The sequence below is a fragment of the Paroedura picta genome, chromosome 2 (genome assembly GCF_049243985.1).
Source record: "Paroedura picta isolate Pp20150507F chromosome 2, Ppicta_v3.0, whole genome shotgun sequence".
NCBI lineage: Eukaryota > Metazoa > Chordata > Lepidosauria > Squamata > Gekkonidae > Paroedura > Paroedura picta.
In genome coordinates this window covers 28,342,632-28,361,750 of record NC_135370.1, presented here as the reverse complement: position 1 = coordinate 28,361,750, position 19,119 = coordinate 28,342,632, and the positions used below count along the sequence as shown (strand labels likewise).

General features: G+C 55.4%; 1 protein-coding gene across 1 annotated transcript in view; it reads right to left on the bottom strand.

Moving 5' to 3' along the window:
- Nucleotides 1-1,892: 1,892 nt before the first annotated feature.
- LOC143829131 (maestro heat-like repeat family member 5) overlaps nt 1,893-19,119 on the bottom strand; it is a 29,357-nt gene continuing 12,130 nt past the window's right edge. The window contains exons 9-21 of the mRNA XM_077319521.1: nt 18,880-18,984; nt 18,248-18,383; nt 16,520-16,638; nt 14,948-15,097; nt 14,006-14,160; nt 13,513-13,660; nt 11,302-11,480; nt 10,300-10,437; nt 9,750-9,864; nt 7,980-8,123; nt 5,999-6,175; nt 5,614-5,709; nt 1,893-2,121 (exon numbers count right to left, since the gene is read on the bottom strand). Of these exons, the coding sequence (XP_077175636.1) occupies nt 5,629-5,709; nt 5,999-6,175; nt 7,980-8,123; nt 9,750-9,864; nt 10,300-10,437; nt 11,302-11,480; nt 13,513-13,660; nt 14,006-14,160; nt 14,948-15,097; nt 16,520-16,638; nt 18,248-18,383; nt 18,880-18,984 (1,647 nt within the window). The 3' untranslated portion in view covers nt 1,893-2,121; nt 5,614-5,628. The remainder of the gene's footprint in view (nt 2,122-5,613; nt 5,710-5,998; nt 6,176-7,979; nt 8,124-9,749; nt 9,865-10,299; nt 10,438-11,301; nt 11,481-13,512; nt 13,661-14,005; nt 14,161-14,947; nt 15,098-16,519; nt 16,639-18,247; nt 18,384-18,879; nt 18,985-19,119) is intronic.

The following is a 19,119-nucleotide window of genomic DNA, read 5'->3' as shown; positions in this document are numbered from 1 at the left end:
CACATGGTGATGACATTCAAACTGGCCAACGCGTATTTGCACCATCACGAACTGAAGGAGAGGACAGTTGGAATGGCTTTTTTCACCGAGGTGAGCCCTGGATGACCGGGACACATGCAGACACTTGTGCTGGGTCAATCCGTGGATCGTGGCCTACTGGACTCTTGACCTCCTTGAACCCGTTCCCAGCCAGGCAGGACCACAAGGAGCTCTCCCTGGGGGCACCAAGACTCTGTCCCATTCCCGGCTCTCTTGCTGTTTCTCATCCGGGGTGTGTAGCGTAGCCAGCAGACCTGGGGGCTGTCTGGCAGCCAGGCCAGGGGTGTTGGCAGGTGGTTGGCCCTTTCCTGGCTCTGCATCCTGACCCCTCGTGTTCCTTGGAGGAACTGTCCCCCAACCCCTTGGAGGCCTCCCCTCCAGAGACTGGCCAGGGCATTGGCTTGTCTCCGGAGATCGGATGGGATCGGGCTTGCTGGAGCTCCCTTCCCGGCGGTGGGGAGGGTGAGGGTTGTCGGGAGGATTCCCCAGAGATCCCTGGAGACCAGGGGGGGGGCAGAGGCTGGGGGGTGCTGCTGGGGGGAGAGTGTCCTGCCTGTGTTTCTCCCCAAACATCACCCAAACCTCCTGGAATCTCCCGACCCCACAACCCACAGTAAACAGCTGCCCCGTCTACCCGTCACAGCCCACGGGGACTTCCAGAAGGCAGTCCACCACTCCGCCGACACGCCTGCACGCCAGGGAGCAGATGGCCCTCTTGGCCTCCTGCTTGGCGAAGGCATCCCGGATGATGGGGAGGCGGCTGTAAATCTCCTGGACAGTCAAGGGCAGCTGCAGGATGGAAAGGGGAGCATGAAGGCAACCTGCCTGCCCTCTCATCCCTGCATTCCCACCAGCTAGGTTTTAGTTATAGTCGGACGATCCATTGCTTGGGGTCAGAGAGACCGTCTGGAACCCGCAAAAACCTAGAGGCACCTTCAAGGACATTTATCTTCCTATTTATTGGTATGCATTTGTTGACTTTGCTCACTGAGAGAGCCAGCGTAGTTGAGAGTGGCGAACTGTGGCGGCGGGGCGTGCTTGTTTTCGCGGCGGGCAAAGAAAGGAATGGAGAAGGGAGGCTGCGGCTTGGGGCGGCGGTTCCCAGGCGGCTTGGTGGTGTGTGCAGCGGCGGCGGCTCCTCGACGAGTTGGGCGGTGGCTCCCAGGCGGCTTGGTAGTGTGTGCGGCAGCGGCGGCTCCTCGGTGGGTCGGGCGGCGGCTCCCAGGCGGCTTGGGGGTGTGTGCGGCGGCGGCTTCTCGGTGGGTCGGGCGGCGGCTACCAGGCGGCTTGGTGGTGTGTGCGGTGGCGGCAACTCCTCGGTGGGTCGGGCGGCGGCTCCCAGGCGGCTTGGTGGTGTGTGTGGCGGCGGCGGTGACACCTCAGCGGGTCGGGCGGCGGCTCCCAGGCGGCTTGGGGTTGTGTGCGGCGGCGGAGGCTCCTCGGCGGGTCAGGCGGCGGCTCCCAGGCGGCTTGGGGTTGTTTGCGGCGGCGGAGGCTCCTCGGCGGGTCGGGCGGCGGCTCCCAGGCGGCTTGGTGTTGTGTGCGGCGGTGGCGGCGGCGGCTCCCAGGCGGCTTGGGGTTGTGTGCGGCGGCGGCGGCTCCTCGGCGGGTCGGGCGGCGGCTCCCAGGCGGCTTGAGGTTGTGTGTGGCGGCGGCGGCAGCTCCTCGGCGGGTCGGGCGGCGGCTCCTAGGCGGCTTGGTCTTGTGTGCAGCGGCGGCGGCTCCTGGGCGGGTCAGGCGGCGGCTCCCAGGCGGCTTGGGGTTGTGTGCGGCGGCGGCGGCTCCTCGGCGGGTCGGGCGGCGGCTCCCAGGCGGCTCGGTGTTGTGTGCGGTGGCGGCAGCGGCGGCTCCTCGGCGGGTCAGGCGGCAGCTCCCAGGCGGCTTGGTGGTGTGTGCGGCGGCGGCGGCTCCTCGGCGGGTCAGGCGGCGTCTCCCAGGCGGCTTGGTGGTGTGTGCGGTGGCGGCGGTGTCTCCTAGGCGGCTCCTTCTGGTGGACGGCTGTCTTCGCCTGCGGGCGGGCTATAGCGTGGCTCCGTCGTGGCTAGGCTAGGGATGCCCTGCCCTGGTACTGTTTAAACATCCCTTCAAAATAAGATACAGACATGCCACAACAATGAACATAAGGAACATTTTCTTTTCATGGAAATTTTAACTCATGACAATGTCAAATCAATAGTTACCCTGAGCTTGTTTCTCTGCAACAAGATAGTCCCATCTGGGAGTGATGGGAGACAATGACACCCGAAGTGTGTTGTAATGTAAAGGGCCGGGGGGGGGATGAAGTAAAGGGCCGGGGGGGGGGGGAGAAGGTATACTTCAGGGCCCACCTCCAATTAGTCGGAGGACCACATGTGGTCCGCAGCCCACGGGTTGGGAATCACTATGCTAGATGATGCGCTTTCAATGCCCTTTCGAAGAATCCAGCTGCAAAAGCGCACTGAAAGTGCATTATCCGGTGTGTGCAGAATGGGCCACTGGTCCCTACTGCTGCTTTTGCATTATATCTTGCCGTTTCCACACTATGGGTGCCCTGAGGAGGGGGGGGGGACCCTTCCTTAGAAAAGTTTAGGAAGCCCTGAAAGGCCAATTTTTTCCTCAGGGAGGGGGCTAATGGGATATAAATAGCAGGTATTTAGGGATTTGGGACTTTACTTGGTTGGGTTTCAGTTGTGAAGAACACCCCCGAAGGCAGAGATGGAATTCAGTGGGATCGGAACACGCTGGAAAGGGAGCCAGTGAGAACGGAGAAGTGCAGAGTTCTCCCTTTGGGTCCCAAAAAGGGAGCCAAGCACTCTGGGTGGGAGAGACACTTCAGGGAAGCAGGGTGTGTGGATGAGATCTTGGGGCACTTGGGGACGGGAAGCTAAAGGCGAGCAGACAGGGTGATGCGGCGGTAAAGGAGGCAAAGGCAGCCTTGGGCTGTATGAAAAGAGGCATCCCATCAAAATCGCAGGATGTCCGAGTCCCACCGTACATCCCACATTGCTTAGACTGCTCCTGGAATCCCATGTCCAGTTCTGGAGGCCCCACTCCAGAAAGGACGTGGACAAAATGGAGACGGTGAAGAGGAGATGGCCAAGCCAAGTGAGGAAAGGTCTGGGGAAGAGGAGGTGGAGAGGGGACAGGACGGCTCGCTTAAAGTATCTCAAAGGTTGTCATTTGGAGGAGGGCAGGGAACAGTTCCTGGTGAGGGCAGAGGAGAGGACCCACAGTCATGGATTTAAACTATGGGTAGAAAGGTACAGGCTACAGATCAGGGAATCTTTCTGTACAGTCTGAGTACTTCAGCAGTGGGATGGGCTGCCTGAGGAGGTGGGAGCTCCCCCTCATTGGCCGTCTTCAAGCAGCGGCTGGACAGATCCTTCTCCTGGATGCTTAAGGCTGATCCTGCACTGAGCAGGGGGTGGGATTAGGTGGCCTGCATGGCCCTCCCCACTCTAGGATTCTAGGAGTCTAGTTCAGCAGTGGGATGGGCTGCCTAAGGAGGTGGGGAGCTCCCCTCACTGGCAGCCTTGCATTGAGTGGGGGGTGGGACTAGATGGCCTGCATGGCCCCTTCCCACTTTAGGATTCTAGGAGTCTAGTTCAGTAGTGGAAGGGGCTGCCTAAGGAGGGGGGGAGCTCCCCCTCCCTGGTTGTCTTCAAGCAGTGACTGGACAGATCCTTATCCCAGATGCTTGGATCCAACTCTATGATACTACGCTGCAATGATTTTACAATTACAATTCCTTAGCTGCCCTGAGGAATTGGGAAAAGGAGATCTTTTAATTTATATATATATTTTAAATATCCACGACCCCAAGGAGTCCCGAAGTGGGACCGTTCCCTTCCTCTCCCACAACAGACACCTCTGACAGGACTGCTCTGCGGAAACAGCCCTAAAAGAACTGTGTTGGAATGGCAATCAGCAAGTAATTTGGGGAAGTCAGCCCTGTGGGGCTGTTGTTCAGCAGTGTAAGCAGCTCACTAGTGACACCTAATGAACACTGTGAGGTTGCAGGGAATTCTGAGCCATGTGCTCTGTTTAATCTGAGCTACCCCACCCACTTCCTCCTTTTTGAGGAAGAGAAGGTCAGCGTGCTTTGCAGAAGCAAGCAAGGAGCATCCATGAAGGATCTGCTGATGTGAGGCAGCCATAGAGGCAACTACTGTTTGCAACTACTCTTAAGAAGAAGAAGAAGAAGAAGAAGAAGAAGAAGAAGAAGAAGAAGAAGAAGAAGAAGAAGAAGAAGAAGAAGAAGAAGAAGAAGAAGAAGGGAATGTTTGAATCCCCAAAACCACCACTGAGAGGGGATTGGTGGCTTACAATGATTGACAACCTGAGGAGCAGGAAGAAACCTGCAGGTTGTACACACTTCCGACTTCTCCGCCACCTTGTTGGGAAGGGAAAAGCCATGATGAGATGGCAGAATAATGCGGGAGGGGTCTCCCATCAGCAAGCGGTCAAGTGTGCAGTTTACAATCGCACTTTTACAAGCAAGAGGTGGCATGAATTGTCCCCCTCTATGCAGAAATGGTCATGGTTTGGGTCTTGCTTCTGCCCGCCAGCCTCGGAGGGCACCTGATACTTCTCACTTGGGTGGACAAGGGCTGCCATCACAGGAAGTGTCTGCCTTGAAGTGGGCACCTGGGGACCCTACCTGAAGCTCTTCTGCCCTCAAACTACATCCTTTCCTTAGTCTCCTTTGGGTTGTTCCTCCCACCTAAGCTGCTTCTTTTGGGAAGCCACAACTGTCTCAGAGGAACTCATGATATTTACGGCAGAGGTCTCCAACCCCCGGTCCGTGGCCCGGTACCGGGCCGTTAAGGCCATGGTATCGGGCCGCCAGCGGCCGTGCCTGCCTTCCCCTCCCCCCGCAGCGAGAGGGGGGGGAAGAGGCAGGCGCGGCTGCTGGCACGGCAGCGACGCAAACGCGCACGCGCGGAGCCGCCGCGCATGCGTATTTGCGCCCCTGCTGCTGAAAACGCGCACGTGCGGCTGTTCTGCGCATGCGCGTTAGCGCCACCTAGTGGTGAAAACGCTCATGCGCGGCAACTGCGCATGTGCGTTTACATGCAGCTGCTGTGGCCGGGCCGCCGGCTCTCTCCCACCCTCGGAGGCGGTCCCCGACTACAAGGCGTGGTGGTGGGAGCATGCAAACATACTTTTACAGCCCTGCTATGGAAGAATGGCTCACTGGTCTCCGAGCTCACCGGGGGAGGGGGAACCAGTCAAGATCTGTCCAGCACCGGAAGCTAAAGAGGGTCAACCCCGGTTAGTTCATGGATGGGAGACCTCTGAGGAAATCCAGGGTTGCAGACCAGAACCAATGGGATGAAATAAATTCAAAAGAAATTCCGTCCAAACATCCGGAAGAAGTTCCTGACAGTGAGAGCGGTTCCTCAGTGGAACAGGCTTTTGAATTCATTTCATCCCATTGATTCTGGTACTTGAAGGTGGTAATCGTCTTCTCTCCAGGCTAAACAGACCAAGCACACAGACCGTCCCAAAATGGCTTTCTGTCCCCCTGCTCACGTCTCTGGTGACAGGACCTGCTAGCTGGATCAGCAGGGGCACCTGGCTACGGAAGATTACCTCCTTGACAGACTGTCAGTTCTCATCGGACACGGCCACCCCTTTCATTAACGTCCCAACGAGCTCCATGGAGTTTCTTCTCAAGTCTTCATCCTCCTAAAACGAATGGGAACCCAGTCAGTCAATCCCAAGTTCCGGGGGCCTTGTTGGGAGGTGGGGGGGGGGAGGTGGTGGCTAAATCAATCAAGTGGCCATCTAATGCTTTGGAGCAAATGCACCCTTCCTTCTTGGGACCCCTCAATTCAGTGCATCAGGCTGCTGACAATCTCTGGGGATGAATTTGGGGCCGAAGGAAAGAGCGAAGAACAAGAAGAGTTGGTTTTTAGACAATAGGACAACGGTACGGAGGTGGCAACGGTACGGTCTTGCCTCCTTGCTGCCTTACATCATGGAAGTACTGGAGCAGTGTTTGGATAAGTTGGACGCAAAGGGAGGTGTATTTTTTCATGTCGATTCGGTCGAACACAGACTGCAGGATCTTGATGGTCTCCTTTACGATGTTCTTGTCCATGCTGACAGCGCAAGTTGTGAGAGGAGTCAGGAGGGCCTCCAGAGACTCGTCCTGAAGGGAGGAAATGAGGGATGAGACCAGGTGGCCACACCGAGGGTGAGACACGCTCAGACCTTTCTTCCGGGCTCCCAGCGCAGGCACATGGCCTGTGCCGCCAACCGAGAGCAGGACTCATTCTGCCTCTGACTTTTCTCTCCTGACAGAATGTTCCCCCTCGCGGTCCAAAGAGAGCGCGCGTGACCAAGGGAGGGATGCAGCTGATGGTGAGCTCAGAGAGACCTCCTTTCAATCAGCTGGCGGGAATTCTTCCTTCCTCCCAGGCAAGGTTGTCCAGTCCCAGGCTGGGAAATTCCCGGAGCTTTGGGGAGGGCACTTTGTTAGGGAAGAGCTTGGACAGCCAACCACAAGGCATAGGGCCCGAGGCCTTCCTAAAAACCTAAGAAGGGCGCTGCTGGGTGAGTCCAGTGGCCCATCTAGCCCAGCATCCTGCCTCACACAGTCCCCCTGGAGGGCCAAGAACAGGGCAGAGAGGGCGAGGCCTTCCTGAGAGCATCGGAAGAGCCCTGCTGGATCGTCTATCATAGAATCATAGAATCATAGAAGAGTTGGAGGGGGCCATACAGGCCATCTAGTCCAACCCCCTGCTCAACGCAGGATCAGTCCTAAGCATCCTAAAGCATCCAAGAAAAGTGTGTATCCAGCCTTTGCTTGAAGACTGCCAGTGAGGGGGAGCTCACCACCTCCTTAGGCAGCCTATTCCACTGCTGAACTACTCTGACTGTTAAAACTTTTTTCCTGATACCTAGCCTATATCGTTGTACTTGAAGTTTAAACCCATTACTGCGTGTCCTCTCCTCTGCAGCCAACGGGAACAGCATCCTGCCCTCCTCCAAGTGACAACCTTTCAAATACTTAAAGAGGGCTATCATGTCCCCTCTCATCCTCCTTTTCTCCAGGCTGAACATTCCCAAGTCCCTCAACCTATCTTCATAGGGCTTGGTCCCTTGGCCCCAGATCATCCTCGTCGCTCTCCTCTGTACCCTTTCAATTTTATCTACGTCCTTCTTGAAGTGAGGCCTCCAGAACTGCACACAGTACTCCAGGTGTGGTCTGACCAGTGCCGTATACAATGGGACTATGACATCTAGTGATTTTGATGTGATGCCCCTGTTGATACAGCCCAAAATGGCATTTGCCTTTTTTACCGCTGCATCACACTGCCTGCTCATGTTTAGTTTACAATCCACAAGTACTCCAAGGTCTCGTTCACACACAGTGTTACTTAGAAGCGTATCCCCCATCCAGCAGGCATGCTTTGCATTTTTTTGACCCAGATGCAGAACTTTACACTTATCTTTATTAAATTGCATCTTATTCTCATTTGCCCATTTCCCCTTTGTGTTCAGATCTCGTTGAACTCTGTCTCTATCTTCTATCACACCATCTGGTCTCACACAGGGGCCAACCAGTTCTTCAGGATGACCAGCAACAGGGAGTAGAGCCTGAGGCCTTCCTCTAAGGTTGCCTCCTGGCTCTGGGATTCAGAGGTGGACTGTCTCTGGATGTGGAGGTTCCCCTCAGTCCCCATGGCTCGTAGCCAGTGAGAGACTTGTCCTCCGTTCATCGGTCTAATCCCCTTTTCAAGCTGTCTGTTCCTTGGCCATCCCAACGTCCTCTGGCAGCAAATCCCACCTTTTCATCTCTCTCTCTCTCTCTCTCTGCGCAAAGGAGTCTTTCCCAAGGAAGTCCTTTCCCAAATCTGTTCCTCCCCAGGCTCCACCCCTCAGAGCTCCAGGCTCTTCTCGATCCAGAGCTGGCCATCCTATGGAATCGCTGCCCGCGGGCATCCTCTTACTTCCAGGTTGTGTTGCAGCAGGTGTGCCAGGCCTCGGATACCGAACAGCTGCATTTGTGGACACGGTTGTTCCATCCACCCTCTGAGGACGTCCAGGATGTCCTGCTTCACAAACTTCAGCCCGATGTCTCTGTGGAACAGGAGCTGAGGCACAAAACCCCCGTCGTGAGCAAGGGCAAACAGGACCACCCCCCAGGCCACAGAGGAAGATCCGTTCCCCTCTAGGAGGTGGACTCTCTATGGATTACGTGGGCTCCTTGGACTGAGATCACGGCCCCTCCACGATACTGGCTCGGGGCACTTGACCACAGGTCACAACAGGAAAGCACGACTCATTAAGACAATCCTCCCAATGGTCAAATGCACGGGATTGCGAGGTCACTTAGAAAGCTCACGACAGATGTTGCACTGGGTGTCTGCAGTGCTTGGGGGACGACAATGGCGAGGGGAGAGAAGGCCCAGGAAACAGCCCCCAGGGCTTCCAGCTGCCTGCCACGGGGGAGGAAACGGCTGGGGATGGGGGGTGGTTTGGGGGACAAGGCCATGGAGTCTGCCCATCAAAGCTGGGGGGACAGAACTCTGCTGCCTGGAGAGGAGGGGTCTTTCCAGGCCCCCCCCCCGTCCGAGGCACTCCAGCCCTTCGAGCACATCGGCCCCTAGAGCGTCTTGGTCGTTCCAGGGGTTCATAGAATGCACAGCACACTGTTTTGCAAGAGCCTTTGCACTGCATCGATGTTTTTAGTTCCTTGGCTTTGTAAAAAAATTGTGCACAATAAAAGTAATATGAAAGTAATATCATTTTGACATCTATACAGTCCTTCAACCCTTGAAGGTCCTAACTGTCACCCGTTGGGTTTTTAAGGTTCCACTTCCGGGTCCCCCTCCCCTTTGGTTTTTGTTCCATGTTGGAGAAAACACATTTTGGGGGAAAGGGGAAGGGAGCAAAGCATGATGGGAGGCTGCCTCCGTGGGACTCGGTGCGGAAAGCGTCTCTTGAATTCCAGCCTGGGAAACGAGGGAATAACAGCCCAGATGCGGAGAGGCGAGAGTCGACTCTCAGCCTCCCAAGGAAATCCAAGGGGAGGCTCAGACAAGGTCGGCCTCCTCACGTGGAAACCGTCGTGGTCCTTGCCCCAGACCTTGGAATGACCTCAGCGACCCCCGAAGTCCTCCACCTCCTGGGGGGGGGGCGGGAGATCTCCTGCTTTCCCTCCAGGCCACAGAGACCCATTCCCCTGGTGAAATGGGCAGCTCTGGAAGGTCGGCGGGGTGGCAGGACACTCTCCCCCCAGCAGCACCCCCCAGCCTCTGCCCCCCGGTCTCCAGGGATCTCTGGGCAATCCTCCCGACAACCCTCACCCTCCCCACCGCCGGGAAGGGAGCTCCAGCAAGCCCGATCCCATCCGATCTCCGGAGACAAGCCAATGCCCTGGCCAGTCTCTGGAGGGGAGGCCTCCAAGGGGTTGGGGGGCAGTTCCTCCCAGGAACACGAGGGGTCAGGATGCAGAGCCAGGAAAGGGCCAACCACCTGCCCACACCCCTGGCCTGGCTGCCAGACAGCCCCCAGGTCTGCTGGCTACGCCACACACCCCGGATGAGAAACAGCAAGAGAGCCGGGAATGGGACAGAGTCTTGGTGCCCCCAGGGAGAGCTCCTTGTGGTCCTGCCTGGCTGGGAACGGGTTCAAGGAGGTCAAGAGTCCAGTAGGCCACGATCCACGGATTGACCCAGCACAAGTGTCTGCATGTGTCACGGTCATCCAGGGCTCACCTCGGTGAAAAAAGCCATTCCAACTGTCCTCTCCTTCAGCTCGTGATGGTACAAATATGCGTTGGCCAGTTTGAAGGTCATCACCATGTGCGCTTTGGTGAATTTGAACAGCTCCCTGTGTGGGGAAAACACGAAATCCCCAAAGGGTCAGCGACTCCAAAGGTTCAAAGTCAGGAACGGCTGGGCCCTGCTACCCCTGTGGCGGCTGCAGCGCATGCGGCATCCCCCAATCTGTCTCAGGAGGCTGCAGAGGGAGCCCCACCGAAAGTGCTGTCTTTTAGGAAGCAGCATCTCATGGACAACGGGGATGCCAGACCCCAGGTAGGAGCTGGGGCTCCCCCGTTCCACAGCTCCTCTCCAGGGGACGGAGATCTGTCCCCCTAGAGAAAAAGGCTGCTAGGGAGGGAGGACTCCCTCGCCCTCTCCTCCACTCAGGTCCCCCCTGCCCCCAATCCCACCAATTCTCTGCTCCACCGCCAAAGGCTCTCTAGTGAGGCAGCTGGCTCCTTCTGGCCGGCCGGCCCGTCCCTCTTGGCCTGCCTCTTCTTACCTGACGAGCTCAAAAACCCCTTCGAAGAAAGTACCCGGCTGCTGCAGTTTGTCCCAGGTGCCTTGTATCGTCAGTATGTTGTACACCCTGCAGAAGCCCATGCATGCGATGAGGTTCTTCAGGGCCTGGACGCCAGAGCTGAACGGAGCAAAGGAGAAGGTGTCCCCAGAAGCCGTTTTGCCCAGCCGGACCGCCTCTAAGGACAGGGGTGGCCCCTGCTGGCAGGCGCTCATGGGAACTGTAGTCCAAGTCCATCTGGCCATTTTGTCTATGGCCATCTGGAGAGCCACACTTTGCATGTCTATTGCTTGGGTTTTGCTGCTAGCCTAGCCTTGCCTGGCCTGGCCAAATCAGGGGTATGGCCACTGTGGAGGGCACAGACACACCTCAGAGCCCTCCAAGGGCAAGTGACTGATGGGGACCCCCGGAAGGGGCTTCCAAGACCAATGGAAGGCAGAGGTGGGTGGCCATTGCCTTCCTCTGCAGACCTTTTGTGGTCATCCTTTCTGTTGGCAGAGTTTATAGATGCCCTGGCTGCTGGAAGAATAAATAGCTTATTGAGAAAAGAAGCAGCTTTGTGAAGAAGAGAGGAGAGAGATGGTCCTAACAGTCTAACTGACTAATAGTTTTCTTCCCAAAGCAATTGGGAGCAAGTGTGCTCAAAGGAGCAGGAGCCAATGAGGACACGGGCAGAGTGTTTGGAAAAGACCAGGACATTCCTAAAATACACGTGCTACTTCACTCCTCCGGCGCAGACAGGATCCAGGAGGACAAAGTCTGAATCCCATGTTGTGAAATCTCAGTGGATGTCCATGGGCCCATCGCATGCTCTCCACCTAGCCTACCTCATAGGGTTGTTGTGAGGATAAAATGGAGGAGGGGAAAAGACGTAAGCTGCCATTGGGGGGGGAAGCGAGTAGCTTGTAGCTGAAGGACAGGTGAGATCCGTCCCTGTCTCATGGGAGAGCAGAACCGGGCCCATCTCCGATCTTGGCTTCTTACCTCACTACTCCGGATGGTTCTGAGGCCTCCGAATAATTGGACCTCCTGGATCCTTTCCTACTCGATCCCAGGGAGTAACTGATTTGAGTCACCAGCGCTATCAGCAGGTGTGGGAATTTTTCCCGGACAACTTCAGCCGCGTTGGGCAGGGTCAGGATCCAGCGCAAGGCATTGGTGGCCTGGGGGGAGGAGAAGGAGGGATGGCTTCAATAGAGGCCACCAAGAACCAGAGAACCTGCCAGGCAGCCCCTCCTGCGGACCCTGCGCAGAGACCAGGGGCTGAGTTCCAGACCACAGAGACCAGTTCCCCCGGAGACAAGGGCTACTCTGCAGGTCTGGCATTAGGCACCATCCCTCCACCACAACTACAAGGCAGAAGACTCAGGAGGGGAAAACCTGCGTCTAAAACAGGACAATTTTAGATGCAATCAACAAACTTGCTCTCTTTTTCTGAATTTGGTTTTGGCTGTAGCGACACCCAAAACAATGGTTTCTGCCAAAAAGCTTTCAGCAGCTATGGTCGAAGCAAATTTCTTTTTACAATTTCCAGGAACAAAGGCTTACGGGTAACAATTCTCCTTGGCTGCTGATGTCACCTTCACTTGGGAAGCCTTTATCGATTTTGCAGCATCAATTATTTTTCTGGATGGATGCTTGCCTCTTTTTTCCAGTTAAGAGAACAACGTCCTCTTAGAATTTTGAGAATCTTTAAGAGTTCATTGACTTACAGATAACAGTAAGGGGCTTTACGCACCGGGATCTTTGTAGCAAATTGGTCACTGAATGAAAAATCGCCATTTAAAATAGTGGAATTCGTCGTTATGCATACCTGCCTTTGTAGTGGAATCCAGTTGCGTTTTGTAGCGTTTCCCACAGGCTTCCGGTCTCGGCAGAAATCGCTAGAAAGGAAGCGCTATTGCCAAGTTCGTCCCGCCCCTGGCCGTCAAGCAGCCAATGGGCAGCCGTTAGCATGCTCCCAAACAGCCCCTTTCCCTTTAAGAAAGGTTTTTTTTTAAAAAAACAGACCCATTGCAACGAATCTGTGTAGATTCGTTGCAACGGAGAGACCCATCCAGCTGCCTAGTGTGTTTGAGCTGTCGTTTGATCGTTTGATCATTGCCACGCTCCCTCCGAGTGAAAAAAAAATCCCCCCCCCTCTCACGGGCCCGATTTTCGGCTGAATGAATGTGTAAAAAATAAAGGGAAAATACATCAGCAAACGGGCTTTTCTGTGGTTTGTGCTTAGTGACTAAAGGGGAGGGACTGAAGCCAGGGAAGCCTCTAAACAGAAAGAGGCTCGCTGGTGCGTTTATCCCCGCTCGCTCAGAGAAAAAAAAATGGCGATCGCTTCGCCGGAAGATCAGAGAAGAGAGCCAGGGGGAGGGACTTTGTAGAAACCGCAACAATGTTAACGCACAGGTCTTTTTCGCTAGTGTTGCAGATTGGTTGCAGGAGTGTATCGCTTTCCGGAGGGTGAATCCACTTTTGGGGATTTCCCTGAAAGCGTTACAAGGAAGCGCTTTTTGCAGATTGGTTTCAGGTGTGTGGCAGATTGTCGACGACGTTGTGCAAAACAGCAAATCAGTAGCGTTTTCAATTGGCAACCATTGTGCTATTTTGAAGGCGTGCAAAAAGCTCCTAAGTGTCAAAATGTCTTGTACAAAACGAAATGGACTCTTTAATACTTATGGATTCATATTCATTCAAGTGCGTAGCCGTGTCAGTCTGAAGTAGCACAACAAAAGTTGAGTCCAACAGCACCTTTAAAGGCAGCAAAGATTACAGATAACTTAGCTGAACAAGAATCACAAGCAACAACAATCATAACAACCAGGGAGATGGTATGATGAATGCATTTTTACACTAGAATCATGACTTATAAGCCCCCTGTTACTCGTAAAATACTGCAAAGCGCTTTTCTGCTCAACTGATGGAAGCGGCCGGGCAGAAACGACCGTTTTGCGTGTCACCGCAAGGAAAAGGCAATGAAGAAAAAGACGGCAAGCAAGTGGGCTTACGGCTTCTCAAACTGTCCTGTTTCAGACACAGCTTTTCCTGTGGTGTGGGAATTCTGTCCCCCCCTCTGAGATCCCTCCTCCCACCTCCAAAACATTTCCTGCCCAGCCTCCCCGGCCCTGGATGGCCAGGCTCTTCCCAACCCGGAGCTGGCGGCCCAAAGGGACCCAGAGCAGTCCTGGTGGGGCTTTGTACCGCCAGAGGCAGGAGGGACTTGCTGTTGCGCCTCCCAGAGTTTTCCGAGCGGGGGTCTTCGCCCTGCAGGCATTTCAGCAGCGGCCTCAGGAGCCTGGTGTTGGAATAGGGATCGGAAACCAGGGCTTTCCACACCTCCTTGGCATTGCTGCGGTTTTAAAAACAGAGCAAGAAAGGAAACTCAGGCTTTGGCTCACACTCCCACTGGCGGCCCCAACTGCAGGCCTTCCGTCCCATGGTGAGATCTCTGGGTCAGGGGGGCAGCTGCCGCCAAAGCCCCATCTCCCCACCCACCCTGCCAAGCCGACTGGACCTCCCACGGCCCCTCAGGGAAGCCCCCTCTAGCCCCGCCCGCTTCCCGAAAGCACTTGGCAGGTGTCAGGCCAAAGATCAGGGCGTGGGCACCGCATTGGGGAGCCCTGCTCTGCTGTGTTTCTCCCCAAACATCACCCAAACCTCCCCACAACCCACCCTCAACAGCTGCCCCACCTACCCATCACAGCCCACGGAGACTTCCAGCAGGCAGTCCACCACTCCGCCGACACGCCTGCATGCCAGGGAGCAGATGGCCCTCTTGGCCTCCTGCTTGGTGAAGGCATCCCGGATGTTGGGGAGGCGGCTGTATATCTCCCTGACAGTCAAGGGCAGCTGCAGGACAGAAAGGGGACCATGAAGGCAACAACCTGCCTGCCCTCTCACCCCTGCCTTGCCACCAGCCAGTTTTCAGTTAGAGTCGGAAGATCCATTGCTTGGGGCCAGAGAGACCGTCTGGAACCTGCAAAAACCTAGCGGCCCCTTCAAGGACATCTATTCTCCTATTTATGGGTAGGCATTTGTGGACTGTGCTCCCTGAGAGAGCCAGCGTGGCTGAGAGTGGCGGACTGCAATCTGGAGGAGCCTATTAGAATCCACGCCTCCACATGCAGCTATCTGGGGGACCTTGGGCTAGTCCCAGTTCTTTTGGGGCTGTTCTCGCACAGCAGTTTCCCTTAGAGCTCTCTCAGCCCCACCTACCTCTGGGGTGGGGAGAGGGAGGAAAAGGTATTTGTAAGCCACTTTCGGACTCCTTTGAGTAGTGAAAAGCGGCTTTCAGAAATCCAGCTCTTCTTTACTGATACAGCAGTTCAAACGGAGCAGTAATATCGGGGCTCTCTCAGCCTCGCCTCCCTCACAGGGAGTCTGTTGTGGGGAGAGGAAAGGGAAGGCGAGTGGAAGCCGCTTTGAGACCCCTTTGTGTAGAGAAAAGCGGCATATAAGAACCAACGCTTCCTCCTCCTCCTCGATAACTCTCCTTTCTTATTCATAGGGACTCCAAATTCAGCGCAGGGCAGCTTCCCGGGCTGATATGGGAAGGAGGCAGGACCCCCCCTTTCTGCCCCCCTGTCCACAACTACCAGACAAGCTCCCCCCCCCCCAATTTCCTCTTGTTCCTCACATCTTCCACATCCGTCCCGCACTCTTCCAGGAAGGATCTCAGCAGCATTGATGCAGCCTGAGAGATGAGTCTGTCTCCGTGAACCAGGTTGCTGGTGGTTTTGAGAACCAGTTCTGTGAGCTGACCGGGGCTGAGGTGCTCCCCGAAAGCCTGACACAGAGAGAAAGCAAAAAGAGGGTTTTCCTTGGACCTGCTGCTCACCCCGGCTGTTCATGGCGACACCGAGCGGGAAGGAAAACTGCAAGAGCAACGAGACCAAGCAGGAGCCCTGCAGCCCCCTGAGGGGGAACTAACTTTGGTCCAGCCGTCCTGGACAAGAGAGGATTTTGCCAGAGGCCCACTGGCCTTTGCAGGAGCCACCCACAGATAAAGGGGGGCAGATTCACATAGTTGCCTCTCCAGTATAGCAGCTTCAATATGTGATCTGAATCTTAGATTCCGGTCCAGTAACTGGCTCTCTCTCACATATCCAATAAGCTGTGACTCTTGAAGTCTCCAGGGAAGGCCAAACTGGCTCTCCAGATGTCCATGGACTACAACTCCCATGAACCCCTGCGCGGGAATTTCAGTCCATGGACATCTGGAGAGCCACAGTTTGGCCACGCCATAGACCCAGAAAATCTGGTTCATTCCTAAGGTACTACTGGACTTGAATCGACCTCTTCTACAGCAGAACAACATGGCAACGCTCCTGGAATGATCGGAACAGCCAAATCTGAAGGTTTTTCAGGGCTGTAGCATGGAGGTCCCTAGGAATGAATGACCTCCAAAATTCCTATAGTAATAGTAGGCAGGAGTTCTGGCCCTGCTGGTGGACCTCCCGAAGGCCCCTGGGCTCTGGCCCCTGTGAGACCCCGAGTGTCGGACTGACTCGTCCCCTGGCCTGATCCAACAAGGGCTTCTCTTTTGTTATTCCCGGCCGCGGCTAGCCTGGTCTCATGAGACCTCGGAAACTCCAGAGGGTCCGCCTTGGCTAACACGTGGATGGGAGACCACAAAGAAGAATTCCAGGGTGGCGAAGCAGAGGCGGGGAAACTACCTGTGAATTTTGGGCTCTGGAAATCCTGTGGGGGGCCAAAAGCTGGCTACACAAACTGCACCTTCAAAGAATCCACCTGGACATTCAAACTGCGCATGTCTGGGGGAAGTTCCTCTAGCACTCTCTTCCAGAGATGGACTTTTCCCAGACATGCTCAGTGTGAATGGCTTCCCATGGGTGTCCTGCTAAAAACGCAGCCCAGAAAGTTTCCAGACCCAAAGGGAAATCTGCCACGTGGCCTTCTGGAGTGTGGTTTTAGGGGGACACCCATGGGAGTCAACTGGAAAGATGGCGGGAGAAGAAAAGGCCTGGGAGGGAGATTATTTTTAGGATGATTCTGTTAGTATTATTAAATGTATAGTCTGCCTTCCTCCTGGGACTCAAGGCGGATGACATGATCATACCCCATAAAAGCCCCGCCCCATTAAAGCCCAAGGTGGCTAAAAAGACCCTCCTACCACCCCACAGTCATCAAACCAAGGGTTCGCCCGAGAGGACAGAGGACTCTGACCTTCGGCGGTCTCGGGAAGTACCTGGGCCACTTTAGAGGCGTCGTTATGAAAGACGGAAGGGCCGGAAATGAAAAGGTCTTCTCGCTCCCATTTCACGATATTCCCCTTCTTGTTCTTGGGTCTCTTGTCCATCTCCTTAACTAATCAGAATGTTTCGGGAGGGAAAAGTCAGCGTTAGTTTCTTCCCCATCCGCCGGCTGTTCCCCACTTCAGGCAGCCCGCCTGGGCCCCATCTGCACACGCTAGATCAGTGGTCCCCAACCTTTTTATCACCGGGGACCACTCAACGCCGGGGACCACTCACCGAGGACCACTCAACGCCTTTTACTGAGGCCCGGTGGGGGGGGGGTAGTTTACTCCTCTACTCTCAACCACTGCCCTAACGCTCTCTGATCGCTATGGTAATGTTTAAACATCCCTTCAAAATAAGATACAGACACGCCACAACAATGAACATAAGGAACATTTTCTTGTCATGGAAATCTTAACACATGACAATGACAAATCAATGGTTACCCTGAGCTTGTTTCTCTGCAACGAGATAGTCCCATCTGGGAGTGATGGGAGACAAGGACACCCGAAGTGTGTTGTAATGTAAAGGGCCGGGGGGGGGAAGGGTGGGTGGGGGGGAGAAGGTGTCCCTCGGGGCCACCTCCAATTAGTCGAAGGACCACATGTGGTCATCCGCTAGATGATGCGCTTTCAATGCCCTTTCGAAGAATCCAGCTGCAAAAGCGCACTGAAAGTGCATTATCCAGTGTGTGCAGAATGGGCCACTGGTCCCTACTGCCGCTTTTGCATTATATCTTGCCGTTTCCACACTGTGGGTGCCCTGAGGAGGGGGGGGAGACCCTACCTTAGAAAAGTTTAGGAAGCCCTGAAAGGCCAATTTATTTCCTCGGGGAGGGGGCTAATGGGATATAAATAGCAGGTATTTGGGGATTTGGGACTTTACTTGGTTGGGATTCAGTTGTGAAGAACACCCCCGAAGGCAGAGATGGAATTCAGTGAGATCGGAACATGCTGGAAAGGGGGCCAGTGAGAACGGAGGAGTGCAGAGTTCTCCCTTTGGGTCCCAAAAAGGGAGCCAAGCACTCTGGGTGGGAGAGACACTTCAGGGAAGCAGGGTGTGTGAATGAGATCTTGGGGCACTTGGGGACGGGAAGCTAAAGGCGAGCAGACAGGGTGATGCGGCGGTAAAGGAGGCAAAGGCAGCCTTGGGCTGTATGAAAAGAGGCATCCCATCAAAATTGCAGGATGTCCGAGTCCCACCGTACATCCCACATTGCTTAGACTGCTCATGGAATCCCATGTCCAGTTCTGGAGGCCCCACTCCAGAAAGGACGTGGACAAAATGGAGACGGTGAAGAGGAGATGGCCAAGCCAAGTGAGGAAAGGTCTGGGGAAGAGGAGGTGGAGAGGGGACAGGACGGCTCGCTTAAAGTATCTCAAAGGTTGTCATTTGGAGGAGGGCAGGGAACAGTTCCTGGTGATGGCAGAGGAGAGGACCCACAGTCATGGATTTAAACTATGGGTAGAAAGGTACAGGCTACAGATCAGGGAATCTTTCTTTACAGTCTGAGTACTTCTACTGAGTACTACTACTGAGTCCTCATTTTAATAGTGCTGCGATCCCCCCCCTCCCCCGAGTCTGTCAGGAGAGGACGGAATCAGCAGTTCAACAGTAAACAAATAAATAAAGGTGAGCTTTGAGCTGGTGGTTTTCAGATTTCCCAGCATGCCCCTCACCCATTTGGCTCATGGTCAGGTGGTGGAGGTGGTACATCGCTTGGGCCGCCTGCAGGCCAATCTCCTTCACGCTGTCCATGGTCCGCATGCCCAACACCGCCACCAGCTGGCCAAGCAAGGAAAACTCCTGCGAGACCTGAAAGGGAGAGGGAGGTGGGAAGGGGCCCCCAGGAAGCCTGCCGTGCTTTCCTCCTGCAGGGCCCCAGGCTGCCTCACTGGCCCAGAGAGAAGACTCGCCCCCCCCACTTCCCCCTCGAAGGGGAAACACCCTGGACCCCCACTTCTTCCCCTGCAGCTGACGGGCTGCATTTGCACTGGGAGGCATCACTGCTGCAGCAGCCCCTGAAACACTCAACAGCGTTGCTGTCAGGTCAGGAGGTTTCATGAGACGCTGCTTGTTTGTTCAGAGGTCTCACACAACCAGTGGGGGTCCCTCTAGTCCAGCCTCCTGTCCCACGCGGGGCCGCCAGTTCCTGGGGCAGGCCCGCAACAGAGCCCAGAGGCTGTGGCCTCCACAAGAACATCAGGAGAGCCCTGCTGGAGCTGCTTCGGGGGATCCAACAAGATGCCCGGCATTTCGGTCACGGGATGTGCCCCTTGGGACGGGCTCTTCCGCTCCCAAGGATGCTCACGTCAAAATCGAGGTGTTCGGCGGCAAACTTCAGCACATGGCTGGTGCTCCTCACGGCTCTTTCCCGCTCGTGGGGCATCTCCGATTCCATCCAGCCGTTGGTGTGCTGTGAAGAAAGAGCACACTGGAGACAGAGAGCAAAACCAGACCCAGCAAAGTCTCCGTTCCAGGACCACTCCCAGAACGGCCCGTTGGGAAAGGACAAGGTTTGAGCCCAGTGGCACCCTGAAGACGCACAGAG